We start from the raw sequence: 17,880 nt of genomic DNA, 5'->3' as shown, positions 1-17,880 counted from the left end.
ATGTAATCAGATTACTTTTTTCAAGTAACTAGTGAATGCATTACTTTTACATTTATAAAAAAAAATATCTGGGTTACTTTTATGTGAATTTACTTTTCCTTCAAGCCTTGAAGGCTTATTCATTTCACTTTTTGGTGTAAAAGGGCTTTTACATTTGCTAAAAATCTAACTTTTTGTATTAAAAACAAACAAGCAAGCCCTGCCCAGATTTAATGCATTACTTTCCATAAAAAGTAACAATGCAACATAGTTAGCTACTTTTTTTGGGAGTAACCCAATTTTGTAATGCATTACTTTTAAAAGTAACTTTCTGCAACGCGGTTCATAGCAACAACACCAGCATCAAGGATTTTTTCCATACACAAAGCACTTCTCAGATCCTATCATTTTAACAGTGGCATTAATACAGTGTTGTGTCACACTCACTGAGACATCATGGTCATGGCACACTCGATGGGCGTCATCAGTCTGCGGATCACATCCTCCGTCAGCAGCTCTGGACAATGAGCCACAAAACTGCGCATGGCTGTGAGGAACAAGCAATATGAGCTTTTCACAATGCATATTGAAAAAACAACAGCAGAGAACGTAGGGCTGGACGATACGGCAAAAAATTATATCACAATATATTTCTTAATTTCGGTCGATACGATATAATTCCGATATCCATATGGACAATATTAAAAAGCCTCAGGAAAAAACTGCAGAGGACACACACAATGGATGTCTGTACCTACAAATGTCTGCAAACTGAATTTGCAAAGTCTATAATACCTCCAGGCTCCTCCTATTAAAATTATAGAATTTTTTTTTTAACAAAAACAGTAAAAAAAAAATAATAAGGTTCACTTTTTATTTGTATTAAGCCTTTACAAACAAGAAATGTGAAACAAACTATCAAATAAATGAAACTCTCAGACTCAGCTTATTAACAATAATATATGTGACCCTGGACCACAAAACCAATCATAAAGTTAAATTTTTCAAACCTGAGATATATACATCATATGAAAGCTCAGTAAATAAGCTTTCTATTGATGTGTGTTTGTTAGGATAGGACAATATTTGGCTGAGATACATCTATTTGAAAATCTGGAATCTGAGGATGCAAAAAAATCTAAATACTGAGAAAATCACCTTTAAAGTTGTCCAAATTAAGTTCTTAACAATGTATATTACTAATCAAAATTTACATTTTGATAGGTTTACAGTAGGAATTTTACAAAAAAATCTTAATGTAACATGATCTTTACTTAATTTCCTAATGATTTTTGACATAAAAGAAAAATCAATAATTTTGACCCATACAATGTATTTTTGGCTATTGCTACAAATATACCCCAGCGACTTAAGACTGGTTTTGTGGACCAGGGTCACATATTTCCATTTAAACTAGAACAGGCTGATTTAATTGAGAGAACTGTGAATAATCTATACAAATATGTTTGTCTTGACTAAAGACTAAATTAATTCCCAATAAAATCGCTTAAAAAGGGGGAAAGAAATCATAATAAAAATTATGCCACTAGGCCAACTAATTATTAATCCTCTTCCAGAAGGAGGTGCTCTTTCCCGCATTTTCCTGGTAACATTTGGACACAAAGTAGCACAGTGGTAATGAATTACTTTATAAGGAATTATAGTAAAAATTAAATGAAAATGGCAGAAACTTTTCTGAATACAGTAAAGTTTCCTTTTTAGAGACATTCATTTAAAAAAAAAAAAAAAACAGCGCCACCCTTTGACTGTGAAACGTGCAGAGCTCATGTTTATTTAACGAAAAAAAAAGCCTTTTTGAAAATCTATTTGAAGCGGCCAACTGTGTATAACTTACCAATGGCAGAGTTTATCCGAACTTAAAAAGCCGAACCACTTCCACACCACTGAATTAGTCTTTCCTGTCTTATCAACTATTTCATCTGCCTTCTTACTTGTGGAAGCTTGTTCATCCACATCTGTATTGCGGTCAGGGATACTCATTTTGTAGATAAAAACTTTCCGCAACGGAGCTCAACCAACTACTGCTGCTGAGCGCAGTGTCTGTGATGTACGTCATCACGCAATTCTTTTCTGCTCTTTCTGACGGCTGAGCATTGAACATCATATATATGATATGCAAATGTATATCGAAATATCGGAAATGGGTTTAAAAATGGTATCACCGTTATTGAAAAAAATTCTATCGCGATATATATTGATATCGAATTATTGTCCAGCCCTAAGAGAAGGCCATGTAGGAATTTGAGGTGTTTTACCGCAGAGAGCGCCGGCACGACCCTCCAGCATCACCTGCCAGCTGAAAGAGTCTCCTCTGGCCTTCTCCGCCTCCAGCTCCTTCTGAGAACGAGGAAACACGTTACGCCACAGCAGCAGCATCTTCGGCAGGTGGTATCGCACTAAAGACGGTCCTGAGAGGAGGAAACAACAGAGGGGCTGATTTCACTGGCATGGCACCTCAGAGTGGTGAAGCATCTAGTCATGTGTTGAAAGACTCACCTAAGGTCATGAGAGCTCCTAACAGCAGCCAGCCTGCTTGAGTCCGCTGGAGAGACAGACGGCTGTTCTGGGCTGCAGAGCGCAGCAGGTCTTCAGCTATACTCACCACCATCTGAAAGACATTCCAGTTGTATTAAATTATAGTATTCTGACTGTAACAATATGGAGATTTACATTCTTCAGCATCCAGTGTGAGTGAGAGAGAGAGTCAGACCTTCCCCTTGGAGTGTGGGATGCCCAGAGGACACTGATGGACTCCTCCCAGCAGAGCCGCCATGGCGAAGCTGTATCCGCTCACAGCCTCCGGCGAGTTCTTCAGGTTATTGATGCACTCTGCGCAGCGCTCCAGGAGAGGCGTGAGCTGGTGCGGCAGAGCTACAGCGACGCAACGCAGACACCAGGCCGCAGCCAGACGCGCAGCCATGCTCGGGTGCAGCAGCACTGATGTGACCGTCTCTAAAAGACCTGTTAATGTAAGCACAAGACGTCTAGACTGTGAGCACTGGTCTGTTCATCATAAAGTGTCTCAATTGCTATATATAATATATAAGCTACAGTGCCTTGCAAAAGTATTCATACCCCTTCATTTTTTCCACGTTTTGTTGCAGCATTATGTTAAACTGCTTTAAATTATTATTTTTTTCTACATCAATCTACATCTCATACACCAAAATGACAAAGCACAAAACAGGTTTGTAACAACTTTGCAAATTTATTAGAAATAAAAAACTGAAAAGATCCCATTGCATAAGTATTCATACCCTTTTCTGGGACAATCGAAAAAATGAGTCTGATTTAGAAAGGCACACACCTCTCAGAAAAGGTCTAACAGCTGAAAATGCATATCAGAGCAAAAACCAAGATAACTGCCTGTAGAGCTCAGTGACAGACTTGCGTTAAGGCGATGATCTAGAGAAGAGTTCAGAAACAAATCTGCTGCATTGAAGGTTCACAGAAGCATTATCCATAATGGAAGATGGTTAGAACAACTAGGACTCTAGAAAATGTCTGCCAGCCCCCATCCAAGCTGACAGAGATGGAGAGGTGAAAAGGTGAGGCAAAGAATGGCAGATAATTGCCAAATGCAGATGTGCAAAGATGCTCACATCAGACCCAAAAAGACTTGAGGCTGTAAAGGTGCTTCAACTATGGACTGAGTTAAGGGTATGAATACTTATGCAATCTACTTATTACAGTCTTTTATTACGTCTTTTATTTTTAATACATTTGTAAAATTTGCAAATATGGGTTTTGCTTTGTCATTATTATGGAGTATGGAGTGTAAATTGATGTGGGGAAAAAATAATTTAAAGCAGTTTAACATAATGCTGCAACAAAATGTGAAAAAATGAAGGGGTATGAACACTTTTGCAAGGCACTGTATATATAAAATAAATAAATAGGCTTATAGGTGAAATATATATTTCTAAATAATTAATAAATTAACAAAACAAAAAAACAAAACAAAAAAACTGTGCAACAAGTAGCAGCCTATATGCAGAACTGTGTTTCATTTTTGTGATGCGCTCTTGAGAAAGCGGCATCCTGTTTGTTTCCGTCATAAAAATGAAATGAAAACACATGAAGACTTTTGATAAACATCCTCTGTGGAATGACTGTCCAGCTTGTGCCAGGCTGGTACGTCATTGTTTGTACCCAACTGAAACACAATGCGGTTTTATGCAATTTCCTACCGACAGATGGTTCCTGGATAAGAGGGGAAGCTGTGGCGCTCAGACTCTGGACCAAACTGCCCAGCTCTTTAAGAGCACACACCATCACGTGTTGACTGGCCGACACGTCTGCGGCCCCGGCCCGGTTCTCACTGCTGGGGTCATTCACTACAGCCTCTGTGAGAGACAGAAACAAAACACGCTCATGAGGGTCTGAAACCGGGTCTCACATGAACACTGCCATAAGAAAACAGCATGCTGTCTTTAAATCAGATGTATTCTGTTAAACTACGGAGTACAGGAATTAAAGCAAAAAAAATGTTTTTGACAATGTTTTGTCCTCAGCCAAACACAATTCCACAGACATACATGTCACACACCCAGTTTAAGAGCTTTTTTTTTCTTATAATTAGGAATGATTTTCCTCCGAATTCAAAATTTTTAGGAGCATCTTCTGATCAATAATCAAAAATCTACTCCTTAAAGTGATTTACAGGGTCATTTTTTTTTACCTTTGTAATAGCATTTTTCAAATTTTATTAAAAGTATGTCATCATCTATGTCAAGTTCAAAAATGTATATATGTGACCCTGGACCACAAAACCAGTCTTAAGTCGCTGGGGTATATTTGTAGCAATAGCCAAAAATACATCGAATGGGTCAAAATTATTGATTTTTCTTTTATGCCAAAAATCATTAGGAAATTAAGTAAAGATCATGTTCCATGAAGATATTTTGTAAAATTCCTACTATAAACATATCAAAATTTTTGATTAGTAATATGCATTGTTAAGAACTTCATTTGGACAACTTAAAAGGTGATTTTCTCAGTATTTTGATTTTTTTCCTAACAAACTATTCATCAATAGAAAGCTTATTTATTGAGCTTTCATATGATGTATGTATCTCAGTTTTGTCAAATTTAACCTTATGACTTGTTTTGTGGTCCAGGGTCATATATATATAAAAAAATAAATTTACAGGCTTTTTTAAATTTCTAATTAAAACAATATAATAATAAGAAGACTGATGTGCCTCTAGAAGCTTGTGTTCTGCAAGTGAACGGCGCATTATTGTGGCATCCCAAAAAAGCGCAAAATTACTTTCACAGACTTTTACATTAAATGTACCCTTCTGGTGGAAAACAGCTGAGTCCTTACCATCTTCAAGAATCAGCTTAAAATACATATCTTGCATCTTGACTTGCCCCTCTAACTCTAGCACTCTCTAATCTAAAAAAAAAAAAAAAAAGCCCTTTTAGACTTATTCTCGATTAATTAACTTACTGCTTGTTTTCTAAAAAGAAAAAAAAACTAACATTAACTTCTCAGTTCTTCTTGTATTCTATCTATATTTTTAGGCCTCCAACACTAGCTTGCTTTTTTCTTTTTTTATTCTATTTTTTTTTGTTCATTATATAATAAAAAAAAAAATGATACGTGTGCTGCGTTAGGCTGAATAAGACTTGTCATAGCTGTCATACTGATCATAAATCTAGAATGAAAATGAAAATCTGTCATATGACTACAGATTGTCTTCATTTTCCTTCACACTGTAAATGAACAAATTTTCTAAAGTACCCAAGAAGAATGTGTAAGTGTTATAGCAAAAAAAAAAAAAGAGGAAATCTTTGATCCTCTAGATCTTAATTGGACAATGACAGCTCTGATTTCAGACACACTGAGGAGTATTGACTGATGGCTGTGTGATCTTCATCTTACCCACGGCTCTCATCTGTTTGCTGATGGCCAGACAGATTTCCTTCGCTGCAGCTATTTGAGCTTTCTCACCCAGCAGACCACCCAGAGTCGCCCGCAAGGCGAAAGACACACAGCGGCGTGAATACACAGCCTCCACGTGAGTCTGCGTGGCCCGAGGATGAGCCACCAGCTCCAGCAAATGAGATAAAAACACTGCGAAATTACGCTCCAACCACTGACCGCCCAGAGTGGTGACGAACACAACATACGCCTGTACAGAGACACAAATCAGCAATGAGCACTTCAGTTAACAACCTCAACTAAACTCAATTCTCTGTTGCTTATGGTTTGTAATAAAAATGAGTTGCATGCTGTTTTTGTGTTTTCAAATTTAGTTTTAAGCGGTTTACATGAGTTTCGGAGAGCAGAGTGATTGTTTCCAGTCTCACCTGAGTGACGCCGACTCGCACTTCTCGACTGACTGACGCTCCTTTCAGCATCTCTCCTCCGCTCTTCAGGAAGCCAGAGCCTCCTCGCAGGAAGCCTGTGGCCATCAGCTCCAGAACCTCCTCTAGAGTCGCCCGCTTCACATTCTGACGCATGACTGACACGCAACAAACAGAGAACAGCTCAGACCTCACTCATATCAGTCACAAATCACTCCAAATGAGCTCTTTTTGGACACTGGCTGCGTGCTAAATGGTTCACAAGAAGTATATGTTCCTATATGTTTCAAAATAGCATATAAAAAGTTTGCAATGTGCATCAATTTCAATATAGTTTCAATAAAGTATGAGACAGAGCACATTTAGGCCATGCCCACCGGGGGGAAAACAATCCAACACTCTCCACTGACTCCTTGTCATTCCTGACTTATAACAAAAAACAGAACAATTTCTAAAAGCTGCTATGTGACAAGGTGTACAGTAAACAAGCTAAAAAACACAAAACTACATTTTTATAAGCTGTCGACTCAAAAAAGGAGTGTTTAAGGACACAAATAGTTATAGATGTCAGGGTATTTCACGTTGGGCCATTCAGTTGGATCATTTCTCCAACAAAAGAAAGGTAAGGAAAAGGAGCACTGACATAGACCAATAAAATTTAGTTTCTCAATATATCTCCTCCTTTCAGGGTGATGAAATAATCCTTTGACATGGTTAAATAATGAATGTTTACCGTCACCGTTAAAATTCCCTCCAGCGGGTGTAATTCTTAGAGTAATATGACATGTTGCGCTCTACTTTTGTGTTCTTAAACACTCGTTTTTTTGGGTCGACAGCTTATAAAAACGCAGTGCTGTGTTTTTTAGCTTGTTTACTGTACACCTTGTCACATAGCAGCTTTTAGACATTGTTCTGATTTTTGTCAGAAATGACAAGGAGGCAGCTCCCCGCAATACAAAGTCAATATAGAAATGTGAATACCGTGCAATGATAGTATACTACAAAAATGATAGCATACTATTGCCTGCATAGTTGAAAAATTCCATGAGGGACACATGCAGAGCAAATATGAGGATAAAATTATTCATTCAACATTTACGTTTCATCAATATGAAAAGTAAATGAGCAGATGTTTGAGGTCTAACGGCTGAAACTGACCTGTGGCCTGTTTGGGCATCAGCGCTGTGGCCATAGCGGTTCCCAGTAGTGTGGAAACAGCCACACGCACACTGTATGTAGAGCCTTCGAGAGCTTTAAAACACAGCGTGGCCACGTTCTCCAGTTCAGTGGTCCAGATGAACACAGCCTCATTCTGCAGCTCTAACAAACACTGGCCAATCACAGAAACAATAACATTACCGTCATCACATTATCATTCATCAAGCCAGTTCATAATCAGCTCTTATGAACATCCACTCACGAGATCTGTGGATACACTAATATGAAGGTTTAGAGTCAAATAGTCTCTTCTGCTCACCAAGACTGATTTAACTGATCAAAAATACAGTTAAAACAGTAACATTGTGAAATATTATTAGTTTTAAATAGCTGCTTTCTGTGTAAATGTCTGTTAAAATGTAATTGATTGCTGTGATTAAAGCTGAATTTCTAGCATCATTACAATGCAATGCAATGTTGAAAACAGTTGTGCTGCCCAATATTTCTGTAGAAACTGTAATACATTTTTTTCCCCCAAGATTTACAGATGAATAACTTTTTATTTGAACTTTTTTCTTTATTGCCACTTTTGATCAATTTAATGCATCCTTGAATAATAAAAATATGAATTTCCTCCATAAGAAACCAATTTTACTGATTGCAATCTTTTCAATAATAGTGTATAGTCATCTATTATTATAAATTGTATTATAAAATAATAAGCAATAAGCCACTTGAAGGTGTGTATTACAGTCATCTTTAGTGACCTTTTATCACATCTTGACCATGGTAAAATCACGGTATAATGCACAGGCTTACTGCTTTTATAAAAGAGCACAAAAAAAAAAAAAAGACAGCAGTGTTCAACAAATAGGCCTAATGACATAAATTAATAAGTAGAAGAAAACTCAAATAAATAATAAATATTGTGGCACAAAATATTAGTGCTGTTCACTCAATGATGTAAGACTGGGAAAGACTGAAAACCTCCCCGTCTCTCTTATTAATGCTCACCTTCGCAACGGCGCAGCGCACCGCCATGGACCTGTCCGTCAGCATTGAGCGTGCGTTCTTGTAAATGTCTCTGTGACAGGAGGCCGCCGCGCCACCGAGACCACTGAGGACCTTCTGCAGACTGAGCAGGATCTCACCTCGACCCTGAGACTGAAACAAACACACAACAGCTTGACAAACCCACACATCTATCTGTAGACAGACATAAGCACACAAGAACTGCTGTACCTCTGCACTCTTCAGAGCTTTCAGGAGGTTATTGATGGTTTCAGGAAAAGAGCTGCCCAGCATTCGGCCCATCCTCTCATAAAACGCTCCGACACACGCCACCGCAGCGCTGAACAAAACACAAGACACGTCACACACACATCTGACGCTCCACAACTCACAAATACACTTTTTACTTCATTGGAATGGTACAAACTTTTGTTACTTCTGTGCTATTCTTTCTGTGTAAAGATGACAAGAATGTGTCAGTTCATCTGTCACGATGTGAATTGGCCTCAAAACATCAAGTAAGCAAAACAGAGACTTATGAACTGGTCTGCCTATGTCAGAGCAAATCTTTGCAAATTCGTGAAATATAACCAATACGTAGCCACAATGCACAAAAGATAATTGCAAATCAATGAGGGGGATAAACTCAAAACCACCAAGAGGCAAAAGCAATTATGACAGACAAAACAAAAAAACTTTGAGCAGCCCTGCATATAATCTTACATCCATACAGACAGCTATACAGACATCTAGTGGTTACACTATGGCATTACATATGAATAGTATCTTTCTGGCCAACATATGGCTCTAATTTTCCTATTTAAATTTAAGCACCATTTATCCTTAAATACTGCATTAACTAAAAAAGTTAAATATTAGAAAATGTTGAATAGAGCCTAAATAGAAATTAGGGCCAAATGAAATTGTGTGAAAATTACAACATAAATGTGATCCTGGACCACAAATCCAGTCATAAGCAGTGTTGGGGAAAGTTACGCATTACAATATTGCATTACTCCCTAAAAAAAAAACTAATTAATTATGTTACTTAGTTACTTTTTATGCAAAGTAATGCATTACATTACTTTTGTGTTACTTTTTAAATCTGGGCAGGGCTTGCTTGTTTGTTTTTAATTTAAAAAAAAAAATTGGGGGGTAAAAAGGGTAAAAGGGTAAAAGCCCTTTCATGCCAAAAAGTAAAATGAATAAGCCTTCAAAGCTTGAAGGAAAAGTACATTCACATCTGTACAGTAGAAATGTAGGAAAAGGAAGTTTAAAACTCTTCAGCGATGAGAAAAATAAAGCAGAAATGTTAGTTAATATAAAGTAAGTTTTGCTTATTAGAATAGTTGATTTGGATCAACTAAGGTCAGCAGCAAAGACATTGGTTAATAAAATGGAATTAAATACATAAAGAAAAAAGTAACTCAGATATTTTCTTGTAAATGAAAAAGTACTAGTTACTTGAAAAAAGTAATCAGATTACGTAACTCATGTTACTTGAAATGCGTTTCCCCCAAAACTAGTCATAAGTAGCACAGGTATGTTTGTAGCAATAGCCAAAAATACATTGTATGGGTCAAAATTATCAATTTTTCTTTTATGCCAAAAAACATTAGGATATTAAGTAAAGATCATGATCCATGAAGATATTTTGTACATTTCCTACCGTAAATATATCAAAATTTCTGATTAGTAATATGCATGGCTAAGAAATTCATTTCGTATTTTTTGCACCCTCACATTCGAGATTTTCAAATAGCTGTAAATATTGTCCTATCCTAACAAACCATACATCAATGGAAAGCTAATTTATTGAGAAATATTGACCCTTATGACTGGTTTTGTGGTCCAGAGTCACAAATAATTGTGAATTGAACTGAACTGCATTATTCAGTCTGTTCAGTGTGTCACACCACTGTGGTCAAGGCTCCGCTGATGAACATCTGCACGCGTGAGCACACTCACAGTTTGGTGGGTAAATACGCGGCGGTGTCGTCTTTGCTCTTGATGATGTCATTGCACTTATCGAGCGTCTGGAAGACGGTGAAGGTGTCGCCGATGCTGTAGAGGACGGCCAGGTTCTTGGCCAGCAGTTTTCTGGTGGGCGGTCCGGGAGAGCTGCTGATCAAACCCGTCAGCTGCTCCACCAGCTTCTTCTGCTTCTCCTTCACATCCACCTGCGGACAAACACGCGTCTCAGATCAGATGAATGAGGAAACACATCACGAGAGCAAACACAGTCACGAATAACACACATCCACCTCATTTCACATAATGGAACATTTTCACTCGAGGATCCATGTCCAAAAACAAACCACATACAGTATGTGAATATGACAAGTTGACAACCTCGCTGCTGTAAACATTACATTTTTTTCACCAACTAATTACACACATTACATGCGTGATTCAAGACTAGCAGAAGTCCTTTTTGCAATTCCAGTCTTGAATCACAAGCCTATCAAGGCCTAAAGTTCAATTTAACACTTCCTCTGTGGTGGCGCAGAAACCATGACACAAAATAGGCTCTTGACATAAAATTTGCCAAGTTCAAGGGTTTATAAAAAAGACCGGTACTGTAAAAAAGAGTGTTTAAAATGTGGCCTTCGTTAGGGCAGTATGCCATATTTTAAGGCCTTGGGTCTCTTTAACGCATACTTTGTGGAGGCCAAGAAACCACACTGTGAAATGTGCGTTGTCTTACATGCTAAGTTTAATGGTTTCTCGTGCACAAATAAAATTCTGTATGTTTTTTATTTTTGCAAGGTCCTTAATGTAATACGGTGCTAAAATTATTCTGTGAAGAAACCCAAAACGCTTATAATCTGCATTTTGCATAATCAAAAAGTGCATATTTGACAATTACTAAAGAATCATTAAACATAAAACCATGCCAAATTTCACTTCTTGTATAATACATTTATTTTCATAAAATTTTTAATTTTCTATTTTAAAAAAACTAAATAAGGGCAAAATTATGGAAACACAAACATTTTCCCATACTCTGCTTTTTTTCAATATATATATATATATATATATATACACACACACACACACATATACATACAGCTATCAGCAGGATTTGTAAAAACGCAATATAAAACACATTTCAGCAAACCACATCTTGCAAGGAATAAAAGTGCATGCACATGATTAGTAGATGTTAGATTTTCAGTGGTTAATCTCTTTTAAATCAACCTCAGTTCAGAAGACACTAAACATTAAGAAAACACCTTGTGAAGCATCCATTATACCTAACTATTTAGTAACATTAAAAACTAAAGAACTGCATGATCTAACATAGGGCTGCACGATTTAGAGAAAAAATCTAATTGCGATTTTTCTGATCAAAATTGCGATTTGCGATTTAAAATGCGATTTACTACTATTTCATAAAAGAGCTACAAGTTTAATATGGTGGTTTTAACAGCACCAAAGAAAGACCAAGCATAATCACAAAGTATGCTACACTGTTCTACTGTTTATTTAAAACCTCTTAAACATTGTTGTCATTTTTTAAATAAAGTTGTCATGACAAATTAAGAAAATAACTACAGTATCTTAAATAAAATTGAATTAACAATTAAAATGATATAATAAAATATTATTTAAATCTTTTAAAATAAAATATATACTATTATACAAAATTAATTAATAAAAATATTATATATTTTATTATATAAAATCCTAAAAGACATACATACATACATACATACATACATAAATAACATTATTTTATAACAAAATATAATTAAAATCTTTTAGGAATCCAAACACACTGTAAACTATTTTACATTAGTAAAACACTGATGATAACCTACATTAAGAGACACTTTGTTGGGAAGTTTAGCCGCTGCTCCCGCTCATCTTTTCCAAATGGCGTTACCGTTATTTGCTCAGTTCATGCAGTAGAGACCTGCACTCCTACGAGAGTACAGCGGGACCCGACGCAAACGAATGCGGCGCGGAACATAACTTGATGGGAGAGTGCGGCTGTGCGGGACGCGGGAAAATAAAATGATTCGCGGGACTCCCGCAAAATAGAAATATCTAAACAAAATATTTAAAAAACAAAACATTGTTATTCATCTATTGCACAAAAGCAGCAAGAACAACTAGTATACAACTTACAGCTATGATTAGTAAGCACAGGGATAGGCAGTCATCCGAGGTCTTTAAGTTAGAATCCACTCACTGCTCAAATGTTCTTGCACAGTGCTGAATATTGCGTGCTCACGAATTAAAACACACGAAGTGTAGACATTGTGAAAGATTCACTGTGCATACTATTCATTGTAGAGCTTGATAAGTTCGCGTATAAACTGAGATATCAGCTTTAAAGGAGCTGTGTCTGCTTGCATTTTCTGTTAAGAATAACAGTGGTTTGTGAATGTTGATGCTTAGCCTATAGGCTATAACAAATATTTTTATCGGGGACGTTTATGCTGGGGGTTTGTGAAACTTACGAGATCTGTTTCGTGTAAATTCAATTGATGTACTGAAAAAACAACAACTATAAAGGTTACTTTTATGCGGGCTTTTGCGGACAGAAGCGGGACAAAACATGAATTTCGAGGCGGGAACGGAACGAGATAAACATATTTCTGCGGATGCAGGACTGAAAAATACGTCCTGTGCACGTCTCTACTACATGCAGTGTTAAAATGCCCCCTGTTGGTTAAACTCTGCATCAAACGTAATATAAGCATGAAGATGTAATATGCACATGAAGCGACCTGTCAAAAACGATTTATATGCTTGTTACCACAGTTGATAATAAATCGAAATAATCGCAGCTCTTGCGATTTGAAAATCGCACCCTTTCAAATCGCGATTTCGGTTTAAAAACGATTAATCGTGCAGCCCTAATCTAACATAGGAGCTGGACAGTTACTAAAAATCTATTTGTCTAATCAAAATATGTGCTTTACTGGGTTCCTCCCTACGGGTTTGGAAAAGTATGGAATTTGATATAAATATCTTACAAGTCTGGAAAACTATTGAAAAAAAAAATGTCTTTCCAGACTTTTGCTCTCATTTTGTTTTTTATTATAGAAAGTTAAGAATTTAATGAAAATAAATGTATTATACAAGAAGTGAGATTTCATGGCAGCTGTTTAGTAATTGTCAAATATGCACTTTTTGATTATGCAAAATGCAGGTTATAAGCATTTTGGGTTTCTTCTCAGAATATTCTTACCACCGTATTACATTGCCTTAAGGACCTTTGCAAAAATAAAAAATATACAGATTTTATTTGCGCACGAGAAACCATTAAACAGTCCCTCCAGTTTTTCGCGATTCTGCGATCGCTGAATTTAATGCAAAATCAACAAAATGTCGCATTTTTTTTGCGATCCTGCATAATTTGTCATTTAACCGCAAAATAATCGCAAAAAATGGTTATTCAAATATTTCAATAATAAAAAGATTTTAAAATATATATATCATGTTGATAAAGACGCTGCTCACGTGATGTCTGTGAGCTGTCTGTCTGCAGGGCTCGCAAGATCGATGTCCCGGGGGCTATTGTGTTTTTCAGTCGAGCTACCAAAATGTTTCACTGGCCTGCCGACCCGCTATCGTAAAGTAGAGGGCTTCTGTTGTTGCAAATGGAACGCCATAAAAGTTTTGAATTTGTTAAATAGTATAAGAAAAGTCTTAATTATAATTTTAAAAGTCAGTTAGGGACGGAAAGACGAATCACGATAGGGCTGGATAAAACTTCTAAAGGCAATGATGTCATTGAATAAATATGAGCCCTGCACATTTTAAAGTCAAAACGCAGCACTGATGTCTTTAAATGAATGTATCTGAGTAGAACCGACTGTCCTCAGAAACGTGTCGTTGGCATTTTCATTTCATGCTGATAAAACAGCGTTAAAGCTGATTTGTATACAGCCGTTACTAGGGAAACGATAATATTTCAGCGCTCCTAAAGCGCCCCCTTGTGACAGAATTTTTAATTTTTATTTTTTAGAATTTTTTCCAATACATTTTCAGCTGTTTGTTTTTATGCAGCAAACACATAGGGTTTTTAATGTGCCTTCTAAAAAATCTAAACAATTAAGACAGTAATATTTATGTTTTAAATAAATATGATAATTTATATACTTGATTTATCCCTTTTAATGGTATAAAGGCTGAAATGCCATTGTATAAGATATTGTTTTTGTGTGAATCTGTATCTGAATTATAAATCATGTCATTTTATGACCTAAAATTCTACCTTACATTGTCCAACCCCACCCATTCTGTTCATTTTACTTGTGCAGCTCTTAAAAAGGATCATACATTGCTTTAAATTGATATTTAAAAATTCTGCAGATACACTAAAGAGTGAAATAAAATTCCTTCCTTGATATTTGTTTATATTTGTGTATTGAAAACATATTTGATTGACATTTAGACTCCTGTTTGAATTTCTATATTTAAAAAAAAAAAAATTAAAAAGCTTTTTTATTTGGGCTAGTTCAATTAATTTTTGGGCTACCAAAATGTAAAGAGTACCTGAGACGTGACTGAAATGAAGTAGGCTATGTACAGTATACATTTCTACACCTGCTGTTAATGTTTACAAAGGTCACATAAGAATATTGCCCATAGGTTATTTTAAAAGTTCAAATGTATCAGAATAAACAAATTTTATGTTTGATTTGTGTTATGCATGATAATTGAGCCTCTAACATAATACCTAATATGGTAAATGTGATATCCTAATTATTAATAAATAAATTAAATAATTAAATAAATCGCAAAATTTTTCGCAAATTTCTAGGACTTGCCACCACAAAATTTATAATTTTCATCGCAAAAATCACAAAAAAAAATCGTGAAATCCTGGAGGGACTGATTAAACATATTTACGGTGTGGTTTCTTGGCCTCCACAAAGTATGCGTTAAAGAGACCTAAGGCCTTGAAATATGACATGCCCTAACAATTAAAAAAATTTTTACAGTACCGGTCTTTTTATAGACCCTTGAACTTGGCAAATTTTATGTCATCAGCCTATTTTATCTCCTGGTTTCTGTGTCACCACAGAGGAAGTGTTAAATTGAACATTAGGCCTTGATATTACAGATATTAGGTTATAGAGAACTAGAAATTATTATGCGTAAGCATGCAAAAAATTCCCATGTGCATGTGAACAGTTTCTAGAGGGAACAAAAACGTTTCACAAACACAAACAAAGATGTTTTTTTTTTTTTTTTATTTAGGGACTGTATGTTGTCACAAGATTCAAAACTATTTATATTTACAGATGACTGAACTACATTCTAAATATAAAGCTGAAAAAAATGCTCTGTGGACTATTTACGTTAAAGATTATCTGAAAATCTACTGAGAACGTTGGAAATTTGAGTCTGGAAAAGTATGGAATTTTGACATGGAACATGGGTAGGAACCCTGGCTTTATTTACAACAAATCTTGTATTTGTTTAACTGTAAAATTGACAGTCACAGTTGTTCAGATTGTCAATTTAGTGTAATTATGTGATTGAGATATTTGACAGAAATATTTTTGTTAGGATGAACATGAACATCAATTAAGGAGCAAATATTACTCTTAATTAATAACAAAACCTCAGTGACAAACTGACAGTGGTTTCCTCACTCACACACACACACACACGGTTTCTGATGAGGTTTTACCTTGTTGGCAGCTATAAGGACTTTATCCAGGAATCGGAGCCACTCGAAGATGAAGACGGCTCTCTTGGCTTCAGTGATGTGAGCCAGAGCCTCTTCATTCAGCAGTAAACTGTGTGCCAGCTCCATCCTGACACAAACACAACACAGGTGTCAATGCTGTTCATGAGACAGGCCTGCTCTGACATTCAGCTGTAGCTTTAGCTGATAGCACGACAGTGTATTCCAGTAAAGCTCTGTGTTTAACACTCCAGCGAGACAGAATTAAAAAGACATTGAGTGAAGCACAGTATCATCCTCACTCGCTCATCCTCATATGAATGACATTCGTGGCCTAAACCGAGCAGCTAACAGACTACATTTATAACTCAACTACTGGAGAAGAAAGGTTACCTTCATCAAGAGCAGACTGGGAATACTGAGACGCGATGGTATGTCTAAATAAACTAAATTAAGTTCATGAAATAAACGTTATCTTACCTGTTTTCCGTGTAGTGGGGTTTTATGTTTGCATTGAGACTAGTGGAAGGGTTGCTGTGAGTCACTTCCGCTTTCACAGCCAATCAATGGAGAGAACGCTGTGACGCTCGTGGAAATGAACGTTAACTTCCTGCAGGGGGCGCTCAGTGGCCCAGAAATCCTCTATTTAACCAATGTTGAGCATATTATACAGGTCTAATAATTGAATTAATTACAGAGATTCTTATTTCTAAATTAAAATTCGTCCAGTAATAACTGTAAAGTAACAGATCACGTCTGTTCACGTCTTCGGATGGAAATTATGCGTTTATGGCAGAACGAATATGTGCGTAAGATGATGTTGGCAACGACAAAATATTGCATTACAACATTAAATCCCACACTGAAGAACAGACTGCGCGTCAAATAACAACAATAACACGCAACAATAACTTAAGGCGACACACTGAAGGTGAATAGGGTGAAAAAAATTGTATTACAAGTTTTCTAAAATGTTAGGTTTAAGTATGCAAATGAGACATTATTTAATTAAATTTGCGCTAATTTGCATACATTTCTAGTGCGAAAATCTAAACACTGGATGAAGTCAGTTTCAAAATCCTTTTTTTTTTTTTTGACATATTAGAGTCAGATGTTTTTACAGAGGGGATTTTTGGGTATCTCATTTTGTTACTTCATAATTCAGAAAGAAACTTTGAACAGACAGAAAACCGTGTATTTTTTTAACCATTTTGTGGGGAGTAAAATGTATAAAATCAAGCAACTTATATATTAACAAATCCCTCTGTAAAAACCTTCAGGATATAGACAGGAATACAAATGTAAAGTGTGATGTGTGAAGTGGAGATTTATGGCTCAGTGTAGGAGAAAAAAATGATTTTGAGAAAACGGCCTTTTAAAATATGCATTGTAATTGAAATCTATTGACACAAATAGATAAAGTGCTATAAAAGAAACACTTAACAGTGTAGTCTAAAAAAAAAAACACTTTATGAAAAAGCAAAAAGCCCAAAATCTTAAATTTGACAGGTGCATGAAAAAAACAGCATTTTTGTCTGCAGTGTCTCCCTTAAACGTGGTAATGTAGGCCTAATATAATAATAATAACAGGTTTCAGTCCTACACTGGACAAAGATGGATGGATAACAGTATAAAAATGAAACAATAGGATTTTTGGAGTATACAGCTCTGGAAACAAATGCAATGGCCCCTTTAAAATTATTAGTTTTTCCATTTTTAATTATATATTTGAGTAAAATGAT

The 17,880-nt window shown here is 36.0% G+C and overlaps 1 protein-coding gene across 1 annotated transcript in view; it reads right to left on the bottom strand.

Moving 5' to 3' along the window:
• The window catches only part of heatr5b (HEAT repeat containing 5B), a 41,998-nt gene extending 25,343 nt beyond the window's left edge, over positions 1–16,655 (bottom strand). Inside the window, exons 1-13 of the mRNA XM_073834322.1 lie at positions 16,619–16,655; positions 16,142–16,268; positions 10,453–10,664; positions 8,716–8,824; positions 8,488–8,637; positions 7,474–7,645; positions 6,319–6,473; positions 5,891–6,140; positions 4,191–4,346; positions 2,711–2,961; positions 2,497–2,608; positions 2,256–2,408; positions 427–526 (exon numbers count right to left, since the gene is read on the bottom strand). Of these exons, the coding sequence (XP_073690423.1) occupies positions 427–526; positions 2,256–2,408; positions 2,497–2,608; positions 2,711–2,961; positions 4,191–4,346; positions 5,891–6,140; positions 6,319–6,473; positions 7,474–7,645; positions 8,488–8,637; positions 8,716–8,824; positions 10,453–10,664; positions 16,142–16,267 (1,946 nt within the window). The 5' untranslated portion in view covers position 16,268; positions 16,619–16,655. The remainder of the gene's footprint in view (positions 1–426; positions 527–2,255; positions 2,409–2,496; positions 2,609–2,710; positions 2,962–4,190; positions 4,347–5,890; positions 6,141–6,318; positions 6,474–7,473; positions 7,646–8,487; positions 8,638–8,715; positions 8,825–10,452; positions 10,665–16,141; positions 16,269–16,618) is intronic.
• Positions 16,656–17,880: the final 1,225 nt, after the last annotated feature.

Source organism: Garra rufa, chromosome 2 (genome assembly GCF_049309525.1).
Source record: "Garra rufa chromosome 2, GarRuf1.0, whole genome shotgun sequence".
Lineage (NCBI taxonomy): Eukaryota > Metazoa > Chordata > Actinopteri > Cypriniformes > Cyprinidae > Garra > Garra rufa.
This window is presented reverse-complemented; position numbering and strand designations above follow the sequence as displayed.